Below are 19,707 nucleotides of genomic sequence, written 5' to 3' on the forward strand. Positions count from 1 at the left end.
GTTGCTAGGCGGCGCGCGCCGGGGGAACGGCTGCCGTCCCCGCTCGCCGCCGCGGCGGGGAGCCCCCCCCACAACCCCCGGGGTACCGGCGGGGAGCAGGGGCGCTGGAGGGTCGCCTCACGTCCCGAGGGCTGGCGTCCTGCGGCAGCCCCGGGTGACCCTATGGAGAGGGGCCTGCGGAACGCCATCGTCTTCAACGCATCCAAAGGGGAGACGTTCACTCTCGCCAGCAGCTACAAATCCCTGCGGAAAAGGCTCCGCGGTAACTGGAAGATACAGAGGTGAGGAGCAACGCTCTCAGTAACTTGGCGGCTTTTTTTTCGGAGCGCTGGCGCGGGAGGGAAGCCGCCATTCTGTGGTGTGAGGGCCCGTGGCGGGCAGGAGCGGAGGCCCGCGGGGGTTTCTCGCAGCCGCGGGAGAAGAGGCTTCTCTCGGCCTGCCCAGGCCGCGGGCCCGCCTCGCCCCCCGCCTCCCCCTCACCGCTGGGCAGCCCGGGGCACCTGCAGGCCCTGGAGACATCCTGAAATTTGCGTCTGGTCCACACTGAATCCCCGAGTGCTCTTTGGGGATGTGTATCGTAAGGCAGGATCTCCTTTCCGCATTGGTTGCGCTGTGGCGTTAGCTGTAATTTCAGTGTCGATGCTGTGCATAGCTGTCTTTGGAGCTTCTAGCTATCTTACCTACAGAAGAGAGAGAGCGTAAATTATAAGGATGAAATTCAACTCCTTTTGAGTCTTTTCTTGTTTGAGAATTTGGGATAAAAAGAAACCAGCCATTGTGCATATGGTATTGCCTATCTGTCCATTGCAGAATGTGTCTAGAGGAAAACAAAAAAAGAATAAGCAGAAGCTCATCAGGTGCAAAGTTTAATAGCAGCTGTGGTGGTTTATACCAGCTCTGGATCTGCCACAGTACCTTTGTAGAGGGGCTTTACTATTTACTGGGCTACAATTTGTAAGGATTAGTTTTGCTTGAGATGTCAACTTTAAACCCAGATAAAAGGATGTGAAGTGACTGGAGTGATTTGCTTTATGTTTATTTGCCAGACCTTTTAAAAAAAAAAAAAGAAAAAAGTTGTGGTTTAGGACTATATCCAAGAATAACATGTCTCTATTAATCTATTCATAGCTTAAAAGATGAGATCACTTCTGAGAAACTGTTTGGGGTAAAATTGTGGATTACAGCAGGGCCAAGAGAAAAGTTCAGTGCTGCTGAGGTAAGAAGTCAATAATTGTTTGCAAATTGGTTATGTTTTAAGATTTCCTTAATGTGAAATAGAAAAGAACAACACAGAAGACTTTGAATAGCAGTTCTTTAAATGAATTTACACAAATGGAAATTTTAATGCTTTTCTCATAGGATCAAGTTCATTGCAAGTAATAAGAATCACTCACCTTCCCTCATCTCAGTATAACCTCCTGCAGTCCTGTGTGTAGCTTCTTTCACATGTGTTTTTTCTGGATCTTTGTTGTCTTCTAGTTTTCAGTTCTGAAGAAATTCCTGGAGGATGGTGGAGCCATCCTGGTGATGCTAAGAGAAGGCGGGGAGTCCCGATATGGCACAAATATTAACTTTTTGTTAGAAGAATATGGGATCGTTTTCAATAATGGTAATGGGGCTCACTGATACCTTTTATTCATCTGTTTTCAGCAAAATCTAAAGTGCAGATTCAGCCTTTGTAGATATAAGCTGAGCAGATCCCTGTCACAAAGTAGCTTTTGGCCTAAGAGGTGTTTTTTTCTCGAAATCTACAGGCACACGATGGTGTAATACTGGAGCACACTCAGGGCTCTCCATGCGCAGAGTACCTGACAACAACATAACTATCTCCGTTCCTTTGCTGTAGTTTTTAGTTTTAATGGTATTTAGTAACAAAAGTTAATTCTAGTGACATTTCTTCGTTAAAAAGCCTGTCATTTAAAACATTTTTCCATGCCTTTTAATGGATTGAATCATTTCATGCTCACCCTGAATGAACAGTGGCACTTTTCTTTAGCAGACCAATAAAATGCCATTCATTAGGTTTTGTACTGCCACCGTAAAAAAAACCCACCAAAACAACTGTGTCTCAGTGTACATAAAATATTTTTAGGATCTTTGGTGGCATTTCTAGACTATGCTTTTTTTTGCATCAACAATATTCGATTCATCACGCTTTTGAGCTTGTAAAACTTGATACATATTCTTTTAACTGGATTATCCTTTTGCCTCTTCTGCTTTGCAGAAGACACGGGGATGTGCTTATTTTTCATATTTTTATTTGAACTTGCAAATATATTCCTATTCTAAATGTATATGTCCAAAAGGAAATGGTAGTGAAGGCTGATTTGAATTCTTTTGGGAGCCACGTGCCAGCTTTGTGGTGTTAGAAGCAAACACTCAGGAATCCAAGGGCTAAACTCACTTTTCATTACTATTTCTAGCACGCTGATCAGCTAAGATGTGAATTTCTTTATTTTTTCCTTTCTTCAAGATGCTGTAGTACGAAATGTATATTACAAGTACCACCACCCAAAAGAAGCACTTATTTCTGATGGAGTTTTGAATAGGTAAATATTTGGAGTATATAAATCTTTACATTGACTCTTATAATCTGTATTGTTTTCAGTAAGTTTTACTTTTTACCATCTTGTAGGGGAATCAGTGAAGCTGCAAGAAAAACAGTGCTTGAGACAACAGATGAAGATGGAAGTGGACATGACTCACAGTAAGTGTTTTCCTTTGAGGAAGCTGATGTGAAACTATTTAGAAAAACTTGGAATTAGCAGGTGTGTAATCTAGCAGGAGTATGTTCTTGTCTTGAAGTTTTCTAATATATTTCTTATGTCAGCTTCTTGGTCCTCAAGGTTACATCTGGAAAACACAGTCTGTTTAGTAGTGCTTGATAACCCATGAAAGAGCAGGAGTGATAGGTTTTGAAAGGAATTACTACTCTCCTACCAAATTTTTTTTGCCCCTAGTCTGTGGATTTGAATTTGATTAAACAATGTATGTATGAATAACCTCTAGATGGTGTGTAGTCGCTGCAGGCATCTTTTTAAAGAGTCTTAATCCAGGGTAAGATAGACACACTGCAATTTTTAGCTTTCCATTCCTCTCTACTGCAGAGGAGTGAAAAGGCATTGAGAAGAATACAGCTTTTTTGTAAACAACTATAAATGTTTGTACTCTTCCTTGCAGCTAGTTTTAGATAATAAATGACCATGCAGTTGATTACAAGGAAAAACGTAAGTGTAAAAACAATTTATGTAGTTTTGTTCCAGAATATATATTCATCTGTGAGTTAAATACCCCTACCCTTCTCTCAGATACAGGAGTGTGCAAACAGAGATCAAGAGTGTTCTTTGTTCCTTACTTAAGACAAATTGTCAACCTGGAAAAACTTGTAGAAAGAGACTGAAATGTCGTTACAGTGATCCGAATGTTTGAAAGCATTCCACCACCAGTGCATAATTACAGTTTGCACTTTAGGCATTCAGACTGAGTTTTATAAGTATGTCCAGCCTACCCAATACATGCAGGTACTTACGGAGTTTCTGTATTTCCTGCAGAGCTCTCACGTTTGTGTATCCATTTGGTGCCACACTGAATGTGATGAAACCAGCAGTGGCTATTCTCTCAACAGGATCTGTCTGCTTCCCACTCAACAGGCCTATTCTTGCTTTCTATCAGCATGAGGTATGATTCTGCATGTAAAAAAACACGCATTCTCCCCCTACCCCACATAAAAATTGTGAGTGCTTTTTCTGGGAGTACTCACAAACCCAATTCTATTTCTTGATGCATCTGCAAACTCCAGATGAACCTAGTGACTCCTGCCTCCTTTGATGGGAAATGTCTTTGCATGGAGTTCAGGGGAGAATTAATTTGATGGTCAGCACAGATTATATACTTGTTTGGTTGATAGATGGATATTTTTAGTTATTCTTTAAAGTCTGGGGTTTTCCCCACTGTTTTAGTGATCATATAGTAAGTAAGATTATTGTTATCTTCATAAATATGCCCTGTTGAGTTAAGGAAGAGGACCGTCACCTTGGAACCAGTAGATTTTTTTATATATCTTACCCATGCAGCCCTGTTAATTTATAAAAAATTCAGCAATCCCGTAGTAGTTGATGGGTACAAACAAAGGATTAATATAGTTAGTGAATGTAAACACATTAACACATTTTACTATGTAGATGAGTTTCTAACACTACTGTGGGTTTTTTTGATATCTTTGTTGGGAAGGTGGTTTGTTTTTTTCTGAGGATGCCCAACTTCATCCCCCGATGTTGTGGCTGAAATAAGCTCTGTAAATTGAAGACAATCCAGCAGCATGAAGTGAACTTACAAGTACACTTACTGCTTGTGTTTTATATTCAGCTGTCAGAGTAACATATAATAAAATCCCTCCACCCACACAGTATTTGCACATAGATCCAATGGATCTATAGACTTATGCCTAATTCTGCACCCATGATAATACTGAAATTATTTGCATTAATGATAGAGTTGTCTTTTTGTGACATAAGGCTTTATATAACTTAGATTTCTTAACTCTACTGGGTTTATAACCTTGCTGGTTGGCATTCTTGTTTCAAGACTGTGCTTGCCCCTTTATGTAGGGTCTCGTGTGCTTCACCTAATCGGTATGGAGAGGAGAGTTTTCTTCTAAGAACTGTAACAACTAATTATGCTGCAAGTGAAATCCATATAATTTGCTTGCATCTCCATGAAGTGTTTTGGATGGGTTGATTGCTGAAGTGTAATAGGCTTGTGCAGTGGAAACCATTACACACAGAATCACAGAATGGTTTGGGTTGGAAGAGACTTTAAAGATCATCCAGTTCCACCCCCCCTGCTATGGGCAGGGACACCTTCCACTAGCCCAGGTTGCTCAAAGCCCCATCCAACCTGGCCTTGAACCCTTCCAGGGAGGGGGCAGCCACAGCTTCTCTGGGCAACCTGTGCCAGTGTCTCACCACCCTCATGGTAAAGAATTTCTTCCTTATATCTAATCTAAATCTACCCTCTTTCAGTTTAACACTGTTACCCCTCATCCTATCCCTACACCCCCTGATATAAAGTCCCTCCTCACCTTTCTTGTAGCCCCCTTTAAGTACTGGGAGGCTGCTATAATGTCTCCCTGGAGCCTTTTCTTTTCCAGGCTGAACACGCCCAACTCTCTCAGCCTGTCCTCACAGGGGAGGTGCTCCAGCCCCCTCATCATCTTTGTGGACTCCTCTGGACCCACTCAAGCAGGTTCGTGTCCTTCTGATGTTGGTGCCCCCAGAGCTGGACACAGCACTGCAGGGGGGGTCTCATGAGAGCGGAGTAGAGGGGGAGAATCCCCTCCCTTGGCCTGGTGGCCACACTTCTCTTGATGCAGCCCAGGACATGGTTGGATTTCTGGGCTGTGAGCACACATTGCTGGCTCATAGGCAGTTTTCCATCCCCAAGTCCTCCTCTGTAGGGCTGCTCTCAATCCACTCATGTCCCAGCCTGTCTTTGTGCTTGGGATTGCCTCGACCCATGTACAGGGCCTTGCACTTGGCCTTGTTGAACTCCATGAGGTTTTCACAAGACCCACCTCTCCAGCCTGTCCAGGTCCCTCTGGATGGCACATCCCTTCCCTCCAGCATGTTGACCACACCACACAGCTTGATGTCATCGGTGAACTTGCTGAGGGTGCCTCGATCCCACTGTCCATGTCACCAACCAAGATGTTAAACAGCACCGGTACCAACCCTGACCCCTGAGGACGCCACTTGTCACCGCTCTCCACTTGGACATGGAGCTGTTGAGCGCAACTCTCTGAGTGTGACCATCCAGCCAATTCCTGATCCACCGAGTGGTCCATCCATCAAATCCATGTCTCTCCAGTTTAGAGACAACAAGGATGTTGTGTGGGACAGTGTCAGAAGCTTTGCACAAGTCCAGTAGATGAGGTTTGTTGCTCTCCCCTTATCCACCAGCACTGTAACCCCATCACAGAATGCCACCAAATTTGTCAGGCACCATTTGCCCTTAGTGAAGCCCTGTTGGCTGTCACCAATCGCCTCCTTATTTTCCATGTGCCCTAGCAGAGTTTCAGGAGGATCTGCTCCACCATCTTGCGGGGCACAGAGGTGAGACTGACTGGCCCATAGTTCCCCAGTTCTTCATTTTTTCCCCTTTTAAAAATGGGGGTTATGTTTCTCCTTTTCCAGTCAGCGGGAACTTCACCAGACTGCCAGGACTTCTCACCTATGACAGATAGTGGCTGAGCCACTTCATCCACAAGTTCTCTCAGGACCTGCAGATGCATCTCATCAAGGTCCCATGGACTTGGGCACCTTCAGGTTCCTTAGATTGTCTTGAACCTGATCTCCTACCGTGGGCAGTTCTTCATACTCCCAGTCTTTGCCTTTGCCTTCTGTGACTTGGGCAGTGTGGTTAGAGCACTTACTGGTGAAGACTGAGGCAGAAAAGTCATTGAGTACCTCAGCCTTCTTCATGTAACCAAGTAACAAAGTCTCCTGTTTCCTTCCAGAGAGGGCCCACGTTTTCCCTAGTCTTATCACGACGTACCTGTAGAAGCTTTTCTGTTGCCCTTGATGTTCCTGGCCAGATTTAATTCTGTCAGAGCTTTGGCCTTCCTAACCTGATTCCTGGCTGCTCGAACAGTCTCTCTCTACTCCTCCCAGGCTACCTGTCCCTGCTTCCACCCTCTGTAGGCTTCCTTTTTGTGTTTGAGTTTGTCCAGGAGCTCCTTGTTCATCTGTGCAGGCCTGCTGGGGTTCTTACCTGACTTCCTCTTTGTTGGGATGCATTGGTCCTGAGCTTGGAGGATGTCGTCCTTGAATGTTAACTAGATTTCTTGGGCCCCTCTTCCCTCCAGGGCTTTATCCCATGCTGCTCTGCCAAGCAGATCCCTGAAGAGGCCAAAGTCTGCTCTCCTGAAATCTGTGGTAGTGACCTTGCTGTGCACCCTCCTCGCTGCCTTAAGGATCTTGAACTCCACCATGTCATGATCCCTGCAGCCAAGGCTGCCCTTGACCTTCACATTCCCTACCAGCCTCTCCTTGCTGATGAGAACAAGGTCCAGCATTGCACCTCTCCTCATTGGCTACTCTATCATTTGAAGAAGGAAGTTATCATCAATGCATTCCAGGAACCTCCTGGGTTGCTTGTGCCCCCCTGTGTTGCCCCTCTAACGGATATCAGGGTGGTTGAAGTCCCCCATGAGGACCTGGGCTTGTGAACATGAGGCTGCTCCTGTGGGTCTATTGAGGGCCTCATCCACTCGATCTTCCTGGTCAAGTGGCCTGTAGCAGACCCCACTATAACATCTCCTCTCCCTGCCTTCCCTTTAATCCTGACCCATAAGCTCTCAGTCAGCTCATCATCCATCCCCAAGCAGAGGTCCCTGCACTCCAGCTGGTCACTGGCATAGAGGGTGACCCCTCTCCTCTTTTCCCCTGCCTGTCCTTCCTAAAGAGCCTGTATCCTTTCATTCCCACACTCCAGCCATAGGAGCCATCCCACCACACCTCCGTGGTGATGCCAAGAAGATCGTAGCCCTGCAGGCGTGTGCACGTCTCCAGCTCCTCTTGTTTATTCCCCGTGCTACGTGCGTTTGCATAGAGGCAGTTAAGCTGGGCCCTGATGAAGCTGACTTACTGGCTGGAGTGGCTGGAATTCCTTTGTGCTGCCCTTCAGGTGCTCTCCTGCTGACCTGCGATCCCTCTCCAGGCTCTGGGCATCTGTTGCTGGCGCTGGCATCAGACTGGTAGGAGTGGGATGGATTGAGGTTTCCCTGGCCCGGCAGCTTTAGTTTAAAGCCCTCTTCACCAGCTTGGCAAGCCTATGGCCAAAGGTGCTCTTCCCCTTCTCTGACAGCTGGAACTGGTAGTTCTTTGTTTGATGTAATACTATGACATGAATGTCAAATAGATGGCATAATTTTTCCGATCTGGATCAAGGAAGTTATAGACACAAGGGTAGAAGATGAAGCCAGAGACAGAAGTTGTCTCAAGCAGAGAAACTTGGTAGAAGGAAAACAAGATCTCTTGGAATGAAAAAGAGATATGGTAAAGAATAGCAACAGAAAGTGAAGGAATGGAAGGTAAGAGCAGAGGCTACTACCCAGTTACACTATTGTGGGTAAAGCATGTAGAACTCAGGTTAAAATCTCGCAAAACATGGAGTATGAAACATCAGAAATTTGTTAAACAAACTGGAGCTTTGTTTGATGTGTCTTCAAATTAGTTACAGCAGTATTCATGGTTGTATTATGCTGTGAGTTTCACAGTCAGTGCAGGGAGTGTCACAGGGTTTCTTGTTCTGTTGAAAACTTACTATTTCTTACGTATGTCCCTGTGGAAGGATTAAGGGGTAATCTTAGAGAAGACTTCCAAAGATATTTCATGAATGCATTTTCATGCATGTTTAATTTAGCTAAATTAAAATATGATGACCTGTGTATTTTGCATTTTATCTCACAAAGAATAAAATTACCAAACTCTTCTCTCATTACCTGACATGAATACGTGCTATATTGACATGCACACATGTCACTGGCCTCTAGGTTACATTCTGAACACTGAAGAATGGGTTGCAGAAAGTTAATAATGCATTCATTTCACTTAATTCTTTTATACTTGATTGAAAAGAGAATGTTCTTTTTCTCCAAAATAACCTCGGTGCAGCTGTTGTTGATGATACTGTTATTTTTTTTGATTGCCAGACAATTGTCTGTCTACTCTTATGAAATACAGATCAGTATTTTTAAAAAATTTATGAGCCTTAAAAGCATATACGCTTACAATGCTGCTGCACTCTTGTGAGCTTGCGAAGTTTGAAACTGCTTTTTGCCACTACTTATTCCAAAATTTCCTATTTCTTTAAATCACTTTGTAATTAGCATTAAGGGGTGCCTCTCAAACGCTGATTTGGAAGGATTTTTGCTGTATGGTATTCTTTGTTGATAGAGTCAAGGTGGCAAGATGGCAGCGCTGGGATCTTCCCACATGTTCAGTGATCAATATTTAGATAAAGAAGAAAACAGTAAGATCATGGTAAGTATGTTTTGGTTTGTTTTTATTAAAAGAACACCTTAGTGGATCTTCACAGCACTTACAAAGCATTTCAAGCTCACTAGCTTCATCTTAGAGCAGGGCAGCTAAGAAATGGATTCAGTATGGAGATTCTAACCCAATACTAACGTCCTCAGGAATTTGTTAGAGCACAACTAACAGGAAGGAGTTTTTAAGCATACAGTTTATGTTACAGGACTCTGAAAAGGTTTTCCTACTTCTGTTCACCACTTTATTGTTACTAATATGTAAATGTTAAGTAGGGGTTCTTTTTGTTTACTACTTTTTCTTAGTTTCTTTAGTACTTGATTATGGCTACTGATTAATAATAAACTTTTGCACATATAGCTTCTGATACCTGGAGATCGTAATGCACTTCCTAAAGTGGGGTGTGTAACGTTGTTATGTGTAGGAAGGGAAGTTTCCTCCTGAGGTGTTCCTGAAAGTATGCACCTCATACAGAGTATGCTCATTGCTTCCATATGTGAATACAAATGAAGCTTTTATTTTGTCCCTAGATATTTGTTACCCATATTTTTCTTCTTTTTCATGCTATGTTATTTAATAGATTTAATACGAATGTTTAAGCTTAATGTAAGATGACTTGGGCCTTCCAGAAATCGATTAATTTTTGCCCTTCTCCAGGATGTGCTTTTCCAGTGGCTCACAACATCGGATATCCATTTAAACCAGATGGATATGGAGGACCCTGAGGTAAGAGAGATCCATCACAGAAGGTGAATAATAGTGTGACCTAGCAGCACCACTTTTGGCAAACTGAGTATTTAGCACAAAAAGGTTAACAGCTGGATGGATGCTGTTGTTGTTTCAGACCCTTTATACAGGGTCTAAGATCGAGTAGATGGATTAGGCATAAATAATAATGGTATTGTATCTCTCAGACTTAGACTGCTATTCATATTCAGATTTCATTTGTGAAAGTCTCTTTCCAATTTGCCCGTATTTATGAGATCATTTGCTCCAGTGTAGTAAGTCTGCACTTTGCTCTGAGTCCTCAGCCTAGAGGAACGTGCAGAAAGTGAAGGCAGATTTTCTGTATATGAGTAGGGATCAACCTCTGTATCAATTTTAGTTGTTTTTTTCACTGATGTCTGCAAATGTTATTTTTATTTGGAAATACCATATGTGATAAAATTCTATACTCTGTGTGCGTAAAAAGAACAACAGAAATCCAGGTACAACGTCCGTGTGGCGAGTAGCTTTACAGCTGAGAGAATAGAGTTTGCACAGTTTACTAATCTAGTAAACTGCACTGCAAAGGGTCATACCTGGTACAGAGTGAAATAATTATTTCTAGACGAGATTTTAGGTGAGATATAAACTAGAAAGAGGCTATGTAAATGGGTTGGTCTTTTAAAATCATAGGTGTGTGTATCGGTGTGTTGTTCAGATTTCAGACTATACCCTGCTCCCAGATACAGCCGCACTGTCTGAGCAGCTGCGAGTCTGTCTGCAAGAAGGAGATGAGAACCCAAGAGACTTCACAAAGCTGTTTGATACATCCCTTTACCAGCTGGATACAACTGCCCTCCCTTCAGTTATCAAGTCAGCAGCTGTGATTTATTTACTTATTTTAACCATTCTGTATTCTGCATTTTCTGTTTGTGCTTAACTGTGTCTGCTTAAGAGCGGAAGGGACTGAGCTGTAGACAGCATTCTGAAAATGGATGTACCAGAGATTGATTTGTACAGTGTGACAGTGATGTTTTCTCTTGATTCTTGTCTTAGCTGTACTTTCTGATGTTGTTTTTTCCTTTCTTTCTGACTACTGTTTATTCAGTGAACTGTTAGTAGAGCTATCTGCAGTGATGTTGGGTACTTTCTGGAGTGATAACTGAGAGCTAGTTGTTTTACCACTTTTGAATTACTTGGCATTTACTGAAGCTGCATTTCATTCATCTTTGCATTTCCCGGTAACTGTGTCTTGAGGTTTATCTGCTGCTCAGTTTTACCACTTTTTGTATCACTAGCAGCTGTGTCCCTCTCAAATCATCTGTTAACCCGGATCATGTATGAACATGTTGAATAGTGGCAGGCTTAAAACACAGATTCCATGAAACCACTGTTGTGGACACCCTTTCTTCTTACTCTCTATTCCTTGTATTTTCACTAGATGTGAATTCAGAGTGGAATCTCCCTTCTGATCTCATAACAAATAATTTTTTTTTAAGTAGCTTTTGGTTACGGACTTCCTGAAAAACCTTTTGAAATCTCAAGTCTGCTCTCTTTGAACTGGATCACTTTTTCTTCATGCACTTCCATCCCTTTAAAAGTTGCTTGAAGAAGTGAGGTGTGACTTCCTTTTTTATCATCTTATATATCCAGCTATCATTATTCTTCTCTGTCATAATTTTAACTAATTTGCTTGCTATAGAAGTCAGTTATTACTGAAACGTAGTTCTCTGGGCTCCTTCTTAAATTAGACATGCCGTTTTTCTTATGCTATGACTGTGCATAATGTTGACCCTGGTGTCTTCATAAAAATTCATCTCTATAGCCTGCGAGTGGAAATGGATGTTGTATCATTTCTTCTCTCATACTTTGTCTTTTTCTGTGCTGCAGAGCTTATGAACAGCTGAATGTGAAACATGAACCCCTCCAACTCATTCAGCCTCAGTTTGAGACTCCGCTACCTGTCCTCCAGCCAGCTGTGAGTAGTCTCTTTGCTCATACAGCGCATGGAGAACCCTTCTGTTTCATGTAAAACCTCTGTGTGTCATTTCCATAGTTCTTTAAAAAAAAAAAAAAAAAAAGTCAGGGACCATCTTTTATCAAAGAGCACTTAGTTGCACTTCTGATGTTTATCAACAGAGATTGAAAATGTAGCACCTGGTACTATAGCAGAAGGCCTTGTGTATATAAGCCTTTAGCTGAGTAGTGGCTCCCAGTCCTGTGAGGTGCTGGTTCAGCCTTCGCTGTAAAACAGAATGTGGTATTGCAGAAAGCAGCGGTGGTGTAAGTAATGCACTGACTGCTGCCCGGGGAGGAGCCAGTCTGTCCCTCTCTTCTTCCATCCCCATACCCTTTGGAGAAGTAGAAAGTGGAATGTTGGTCTTTTATACAGCAAGGGCTGGCCAAACTTTTACCAGCAGAGATTTGGGCTGGCAGCAACAATGCGAGCTATGGTGGTGTCAAACTTATTTTGAAAAGTGGGCATCTTTGAGTATCTTAAGTTTTGCCATCATGGCTCCATCCTTCTTTACCTTGGCCACTGAGAAAGCATTACTGGGATCTTTACAGCTGCAGGGGTGCAACTGGAAGTAGTGTCTCATGTGCTGCCCTTTAAAAACACAAGTACAACTTGTGGTGTAGGTGGTGACTGCATGAAGAAGAAAACACTCTTACCAGAATTAATGTGAATGTGTTTCCAAGATGAGCTGTTAACAGTGAGCTCAGTACCTCAGCTATCTCAGCTGTCACCTGGATCTTATGGAGCAAAACTAAAAACAAACTGCAAATGCAGTATGTCTAGTTGTGATGCTAGGTGATAATTCTGGCGTACTTGTGACTCAACTCATCTGGAATATTCACTTATTTTTAGAAAATATAAATAGATTTTTTTAAAAGGTATACCTTTGTACTGTGGTCTTTGGAGGTGCTTTTGACTATATAAAAGGTTTCTTCAAGTCCAATCTAAGTCTTAAACTATTGTCTTAGAGATCTGTAAAGTATAAGAAAAATATTTGGCAATAAACCTTGCTAATTCTTCTCTTCAAGGTTTTTCCACCTGCTTTCAGAGAATTGCCTCCTCCCCCTCTGGAGCTGTTTGACTTGGATGAAACTTTTTCCTCTGAGAAAGCTCGTCTTGCAGAGATTACAAACAAATGTAAGCGGAGCAGACTGATTATTTACACGTTTATAAAGTCCCAAGGTTTTGGAGGAAAATTGTTGTTTTATTTAATTTTAAAACATGGGCCTTGTTTATGAAAATCCACTGCTCTCATCCTGGGCCAAGAAATTGGAAGGCCTTGGAAACTGATAACAGGACTTTATGTACCATGACATTTTATTTAGTTTGTTACATTACATTTTATTATGTTTCTGCCTGCTGTTTCCTGTATCACGCATAAATTACCTTGCACGCTCGTGCTGATTTATTTCACATCTTTTTGTGCTTTGAAGTTAAAAAGTTAAGGTCTTTAAATCTAAAAATTTTGAGAAGGTACTAGCTGCAAGAATACATCATGGCTAGTCCACTGAACTTAGTTATAGGACTTAACCTCCCAGAATACCAACAACAAGCAGAGATTCGTAGTACATTTTTGCCCGGCTGATACGGGTATGTGTGATATTCAACTGGCACCTTCTCTGGGATGCTTGTTTAGGTACCGATGATGACCTGGAGTTTTACATACGAAAATGCGGTGATATCCTGGGAGTAACAAGTAAACTCCCAAAGGAGAAGCAAGATGCCAAACATATCCTGGAGCACATCTTCTTCCAAGTGGTTGAGTTTAAGAAACTGAATCAGGTATTTTTAATAACAGAATTACAAGTGAATGGTTGGTAGTATCAGCACTGAGGCTGGTTGTATCCTTGTAGCAGCTACACTTGTCACAGGCAAGAGGTACGGTGATGTGTTAAGACATTTGTTGTATAATAAATTAGACCAGTGAAGTGTGATCCAGAGTACTTATGACTGTTAATCTGTGTAGAATGTGTAGCGCTCAATTTAAGTCTCATTTATTTTGATTGGGGCGATGTCGTGGTTTAAACCTGGTTGGCAGCCAGACACCACACAGCCACTTGCTCACCCTTCCCTGCCCAGGGGATGGGGGAGAGAATTGAAGGGTTAGAGGTAAGGAGACTCATAGGTTGAGATGAAAACAATTTAATAATTGAAATAAAATAATAACAATAATAATGATAGTAATAGAATATCCAAACGAGTGATGCACAATGCAGTTGCTCAGCACCCATCGACCAATGCCCATGCCATTCCTAGCTAGTGACCCCAGAGGAGAGAAAACCCCGAAATTGCAATCCTGGAAGAGAGAGAGCAGCTTCCTGGCCAACCCTCATCTATAGACTGAGCATGATGTTATGGATATGGAATATTCCATTGGCCAGTTTGGATCCGTTGCTCTGGCTGTGCTCCCGCCCAGCTTCTTGTGTACCTGAGCACTGGTAGGACATGGGAAGTTGAAAAGTCCTTGATTTCTTAGCAACAGCTAAAAACATCAGTGTATTGTCAATATCCTTCTCATACCAAATCCTGTACTGAATCTGAAACACAGCACTATTCTAGCTACTAAGAAGAAAAATTAGCTCTATCCCAGTTGAAACCAGGACAGAGAATTAATACATGCAAGTGTAGTTTCGGTAATTTCAGCTAAATACAGTTCATGAACAGTGCGTTGTGTAACAGCAGTGTGCCCTCACGAATGTTCACAGTGCTTGCTAATGCTCCAGTGTAGATGTAAAACCCTTGTTACTCACGAGTAGTGCCGTGTTGAAATAATTCATTATAGTAAATTTGATGCTTCAGAGTCTGTGTGGAACATATTGGCAGACCAGGGGTTTCTACTCACAAGTGTTCCCTGTTTCTCAAATAGTCTAGTTAAGAGAAAAATCTGACATTTCTGCCCTGTTATTAAAATTATTTTGTTTCTTTTTTTTTTCTCCTTTCTCTATTTCCCTTACCTAAGGAACATGATACTGACACAAGTGAAGCTGGATTCCAGAATGGTAACTGAGACCTGGCTTTCACCAGTTTGAGATTGACCTTTTAGTAAAAACATACTTTTCCATTTTTTTCAACCTCTGTGTTCAGTATATTGATTGGGACTGTCCCAGTAGTCCACTGAATGTTTGGATCATTTATGTGTAGTAGTTTGGGTAATTAATGCCTTTTGAAGAAGTGCTTGTATTTTGCAAGCTCTTTCCAAATAATTTCCTATTTTTCTACTTCTTTATTGAAACTGTAATTTTGTAATATATGAAAAAAATCTTATACTAAGAAAATGTGGTTCTGGTCCTTCTTTCTGGCTCCTGTATTTATTTTCTTGTAGTCAGGCTTACTGTGGGTTCTCCCTCTGTACATGTAGTCATTAATTGCACTGTGGGAAAGGTTGTTATTTTGGTTTGTGAGCTGTGGAAAATACAGCCATAAATATGGGAGCTGCTGCAAATATGCTATCCTGTCACCCCGAGGCAGTGTCCTTTTGTCTCCCTGCTAAAGTGAACCAAGGAGAGGTGGGTTTGTCACTATAGAAGGAGAACATTTCTTCCGAGGGAGGGGAAGGATTGAAATTAAGCAATAATAACATTGTTGCAGATCGCTGCCTCATATAAGACTGAAAAGAAGGGACAGCATTTGGATCATTATTAAAAAAAAGTGTAGAAACTCAGCAATATTTTTACTTACAGTTATTTGTTATCTAGCCCATTCCCAGGGAGATGGTGAGCTTGGTAAAGCACAAGAATGGAAATTCAAGTGAAATTCATTGACCATGAAATGTTGAAGCTCAATGCACAGCAAAAATACAGCCAAGGATCGGAGTGGTGAGAAGAAAAGACTTGTCAATACTAACACTGTGTGTCTGTATTGCAAGGACTTTTTTTACATCGACGCTGAGATTGCGCTTTGACATCCAAAAAATTTCGTATTTAATCTGGCACCCAAACTGTGCAACTTAAATTCTTCCCCCACTCAAGCCTTGTATGCAGCCTTTGTGACACCTGTGCTTTATCTCGCTCTGCCATGTGTTTTAATGTCAGAGCTGCTTCTTGCAAAAGATCTGTTCATCTCTTATCCCTCAAAGAATCTTTTGATTTTACAACGCTTCATGCTTCGCATGCCAGCTTGGCACAGGTTTTTCTAAAGGAGCTGCCCTGAAGCACCTGCTCACTTACTGCCCGGTTGAGATGTGCCACTATGTTGGCAGAAGTGGTTGTGTCTCTTCTTACACTGCAGAGATTCCTTTTTCTTAGCAGTACATTTGAATTTTTTCATTTGTTCCTCTTTCATTTATTTTTCTTTAAGGGTATGGTTGTGTTTGTCACACACAGTCCTTTGTACGTTCCAGCTACAGATTTACACAACAAGCCTAATCTTTCCTCTGCAGTATCAATACCAATCAGTCAACCGGCACAAACTGCAGTTGAACCAAACAACTGTGTGATCCGCTTCCTAATTATAGATCTGGTCTGTACTGTTCTGTGGTGTTTATACTTCAAACTGTAAATACATTTCCTTTCTGGGCCCTTTTCTGAGTTGTTTTGTCACCTGTTTCTGATGTTGTAACATGGTTTTGAAAAAAGTCATCTGAGCAGGCAGAGAATACAAGCAGCTCCCTGTTTACTGTTTGCCTGTAGTGCCACTCGGACAGCTGAAGTAAAAGAGTGTATTTTTTTCACTGAACGGATGTTTTTTTGGCCATAAGCTCTAGTGTGACATGTATGTGGAGGCAATAGTTTCCATGTCTTTCAAAGCTGTCCCTTGGGCCTCTGGAAGTATTTGAACTGGTACTTTGTAAACAGAAGTGCTTGCTGTGGTCATGGGAGTATGGTACACACAAAGTTTATGACTGATTGACAGAATTTTGAAGGAGTACAAGCAGGTGAGAGTTTTCAAGAAGCAAAGCTCAGCACTGGAAGGTTAGGGACACAGTTGGCCACAGAGTTTATGTAGTAATGAAATTATTGCTGTAATTCACTAAAGTTGGTTCCAAGCAACTATCACTGCTTTCCCTTTTCGTTCTCTATCCTCTCGTGCAACACGACTTCTCCTCCCTTAGTCTGTCCCTAAAAGAAGGGGGAGTGTATATTGGTTCTTCAGGAAACTAAATGCCCTGGAAAGCTGTTTTTTACACGTAGGTCTTCATGTCTGCTGTGTTGTGGAGGGGAAAAAAGGAAAGCGAGAAAGTGGCTGTGTGAGGGGAAGGAGGCTCTAAGAGCAGCGCAAGAAAACCTGGACCGGGGGTGGGTGCGATGGGGTGGGCTCGTTCCTTCCCCTCGGACCCGCGTGTGGAAGTTGGGGAGTCCCCCGCTCGGGGTCGGCAGATGCTCGCGGTGCAGGATCCCTCCAGCTGGGACGAGGAGTATAATCCTGCGCAGAGCCACTGGCGGCGGGTGACGGCCGCGGGGCTGCGGAGCGCTGCGCCCGCTCCCGGGAAGCCGCTTTCGGCCGCGCTGCCCCCTGCCCAGCGGCGCGGGGCCGGTGCCGCTGCCCGCGCCGGGCCCGCCGCTCCCAGGCTGTTTTTCTCCCAGTGTGCCAGAAGAGGGATCCCCAGCCCCGGCGGCGCCTCCCGCCCGGCCGCCGCCTCCCGGCCCGCGCTCCCCGCGGGCAGCGGCGGGCCCCGGCCCCCGGCCAGCCCCGGCCCCCGGGCGGCGCCGCCGCCATGGCCCGGCGGCGGGGGCCAGGGCCGCGTTCCGGCGCCGCTCCGCCACCGAGACCTCCCCGGGCCCCTCTGCCAGGTAACGGGGGCGGGCGGGGCGGCCCCCGGCCGAGCACCTGGGAGCGGGGCCGGGCCGGGGACTGCGGCGGGGCCCGGCCATCTTGTGGCGGCCGCTCGCCCCTCCTCAGCCGGCCGCGGCGCAAGGCGGGTGGAGGCGGCCGCGGACGGGCCCCCTCCCACGGGCCGCGGAGCTCGGCGGCAGCGCCGCAGCGGGCCTGGGGGGGGGGGGGCGGGCCGTGCGGAAGCTCCCGGCGCGGGTGGGGAAGGTGCTGCTGCCGGCGGGGGCTCACCGGCAGCCGGGCCCCGGCCGGCCCCGCGCCCCTGTTCGGCGGGGCTCAGGCGCAGGCCCGGCGGGCGGTCAGAGAGCACCGGAGACCGCGCACACCGTGAAATTTATCTCTTTATTGCGTTAATACAACAGACAGCGATCGCGGAGGAAGGGGATGCCGGGAGGGCTGCGGCTGAGCTGGTGCTGGCTCTCGGGGGCTGCCCCCAACAGCCCAGCAGCGCCCCGAGCAGCTCGCCGGGTCAGTCGCCCCAGGTGGGGGGATGGAACCGCTCCCCCGGCGGTGCCATGGCGAGCCCCTGGCGCCGGGCAGGGCCACCCGCTCCGCGGCACAGGCGGGCCCCGGCAGACACCCCGCAGCCCCCCGCGCTCCGGGGCTCACAGCGCCTGGTGCAGAGACACGGCGACAGCGTCAGGGTCGCTCGGCTGGGTCTCGGGGGCGGCGGACCTGTGGGTCAGCACACGGTGCCTCTTGAAGGCTCCAGGCCAAGTCAGAGGAATTACTACAGAGGTCTCCAGGGTTGGCGTGTCCGGTTTGGAGCATTCCGGTAACCTCAGCTCCTCGGTGCTCACATCAAGGGACAGGCTGGTATCCAGGGGAGCTTTTATTGCCGAGATCTCCCACCTGGGTGCTGGCATCTTCCCAAGGGTTGAGAGGTCACCAACAAGCTCAGTGCTCTTGGACAGCAGGCTCTCCAGCAGTTTGGGGTGCTTTTCTTTCTTGCATGGCGTTGAGGTGTTCTGTGACACCACGTCCATCAGGCAGTCGGCTGTGCTGGGGTGCTCACAAGGCAAACCAGACAGGTCAAAGGCAGCCTGACCGTGGTGGGTCTTGCAGAAGCAGACAAGGCTGAGGTCAGAGATGCTCTGGGTCAGGCCCTGCAGGTCAGTCTTCACACAGCTGCTCAGAGACTCCGACTGCTTGACAACACACAGGGAGCTGCCTTTTGTTGCATTGTCCAAGTCCATGAGAAGCTCCCAGGTGTCTGGTTTGGAGGCACTGCTATTGTCTATGTAATAACTGCAGACAGGAGAAGAATCAGTGCGGCTGGAGGCCCTGGCCACAAACCCATTTTCCAGTATTTCCTTTATGGTCAGGATGCTGGTACTGTGCCTCTTGGTGGACAGCATGGTGCAGAATCCCACCACTGTCAGGCTTGTGGAGACCAGGATGTCCCTGCCAGAATAAATGTGTTACTGTTCATTACCATTCTCTAGCGAATTGCAGACTTAGAGTAGTAAGACTGTTCTCTGCAAAATCCTGTCTCAGTCTTGCTTAGGAGAGCAAGGAGCTGAGCAGGATCCAGAACAGTTATCCAGCCTGTCATTGTCTTCTAGAGCAACACAATTGCACCGCAGCCTGTTTATTGCTCACAGGTCATCATGGAGCCTCCCTAGAGTTCAGCCTCAGCCTGCGTACACTACTCTTAGCTTTGTATAGTGTGTAGGGAGTCTCAGTAAACCTCTCCATCTGTTAGTGCTACTAAGATGGAACTGGTTTTCCCCAGAGATAAGACATTTCATCCTTGTTCCTCAAGTCAGAGGACCATAAAAGTTAGAGTTGGGTCACTTTGGGATGGAGACACTAAAACTGGGCTCTGGTTAGGATGGAGAGGCTGAGGAGCAGCTCTCACCGTACCTTTTGTCCCACACATGGTAACCCCCCCCCTGCAGACCTGTGGGGTCCCACAGCCCACATGGCACTAGGGGAGGTCCTCAGGACAGGCCCTCCTGGCAGGTCTCATGCTGCACACCCCTGCCCTCTGCTCTGGGGGCAGGAGCCTCCTTTGTGCTCCCCCTCTGCCCAGGAAGGAGGGGCTCACCATCATCTTAGGCAGCAGCTGCCTTCTAGGTACCCCTATAGGGAATGGGGCAGGAAGGGAGAGGGAAGGCAGCTTGCTGTGGTCTGAAACTACTTTTACTTTGAACACATTGAAAGCAG

At 45.3% G+C, this 19,707-nt stretch overlaps 3 protein-coding genes across 5 annotated transcripts in view; 2 read left to right on the forward strand and 1 right to left on the reverse strand.

Annotated features, from left to right (window-relative positions):
• On the forward strand, positions 1–16,286 carry IFT52 (intraflagellar transport 52). 2 transcript variants are annotated; one of them, XM_074888065.1, is made up of 14 exons: positions 1–281; positions 1,129–1,216; positions 1,480–1,609; positions 2,474–2,549; positions 2,636–2,707; positions 3,552–3,678; positions 8,955–9,041; positions 9,705–9,773; positions 10,471–10,625; positions 11,643–11,730; positions 12,798–12,906; positions 13,406–13,551; positions 14,729–14,768; positions 15,450–16,286. In XM_074888065.1, exons 1-14 carry the CDS (start codon positions 163–165, stop codon positions 15,518–15,520), a joined length of 1,377 nt encoding a protein of 458 aa, XP_074744166.1. In that variant the 5' UTR covers positions 1–162; the 3' UTR covers positions 15,521–16,286. The 2 variants fall into 2 exon arrangements, with proteins under 2 accessions (XP_074744166.1, XP_074744167.1); XM_074888066.1 differs by having other exon boundaries at positions 15,465–16,286.
• MYBL2 (MYB proto-oncogene like 2) overlaps positions 15,505–19,707 on the forward strand; it is a 20,688-nt gene continuing 16,485 nt past the window's right edge. The window contains exon 1 of one of the 2 annotated variants that reach the window (XM_074888063.1): positions 15,505–15,584. In XM_074888063.1, coding sequence (XP_074744164.1) covers positions 15,505–15,584 — 80 coding nt within the window. Of the gene's footprint in view, positions 15,585–17,368; positions 17,499–19,707 lie in introns of those variants that run through there. The other variant, XM_074888064.1, reaches the window with a different exon arrangement.
• Positions 18,139–18,903, reverse strand: LOC141951860 (uncharacterized). Its single transcript, XM_074888612.1, has one exon. The coding sequence runs from the start codon at positions 18,894–18,896 to the stop codon at positions 18,144–18,146; it is 753 nt and encodes a 250-aa protein (XP_074744713.1). The 5' UTR covers positions 18,897–18,903; the 3' UTR covers positions 18,139–18,143.

Source organism: Strix uralensis, chromosome 18 (genome assembly GCF_047716275.1).
Source record: "Strix uralensis isolate ZFMK-TIS-50842 chromosome 18, bStrUra1, whole genome shotgun sequence".
In the NCBI taxonomy this organism is placed as follows: domain Eukaryota; kingdom Metazoa; phylum Chordata; class Aves; order Strigiformes; family Strigidae; genus Strix; species Strix uralensis.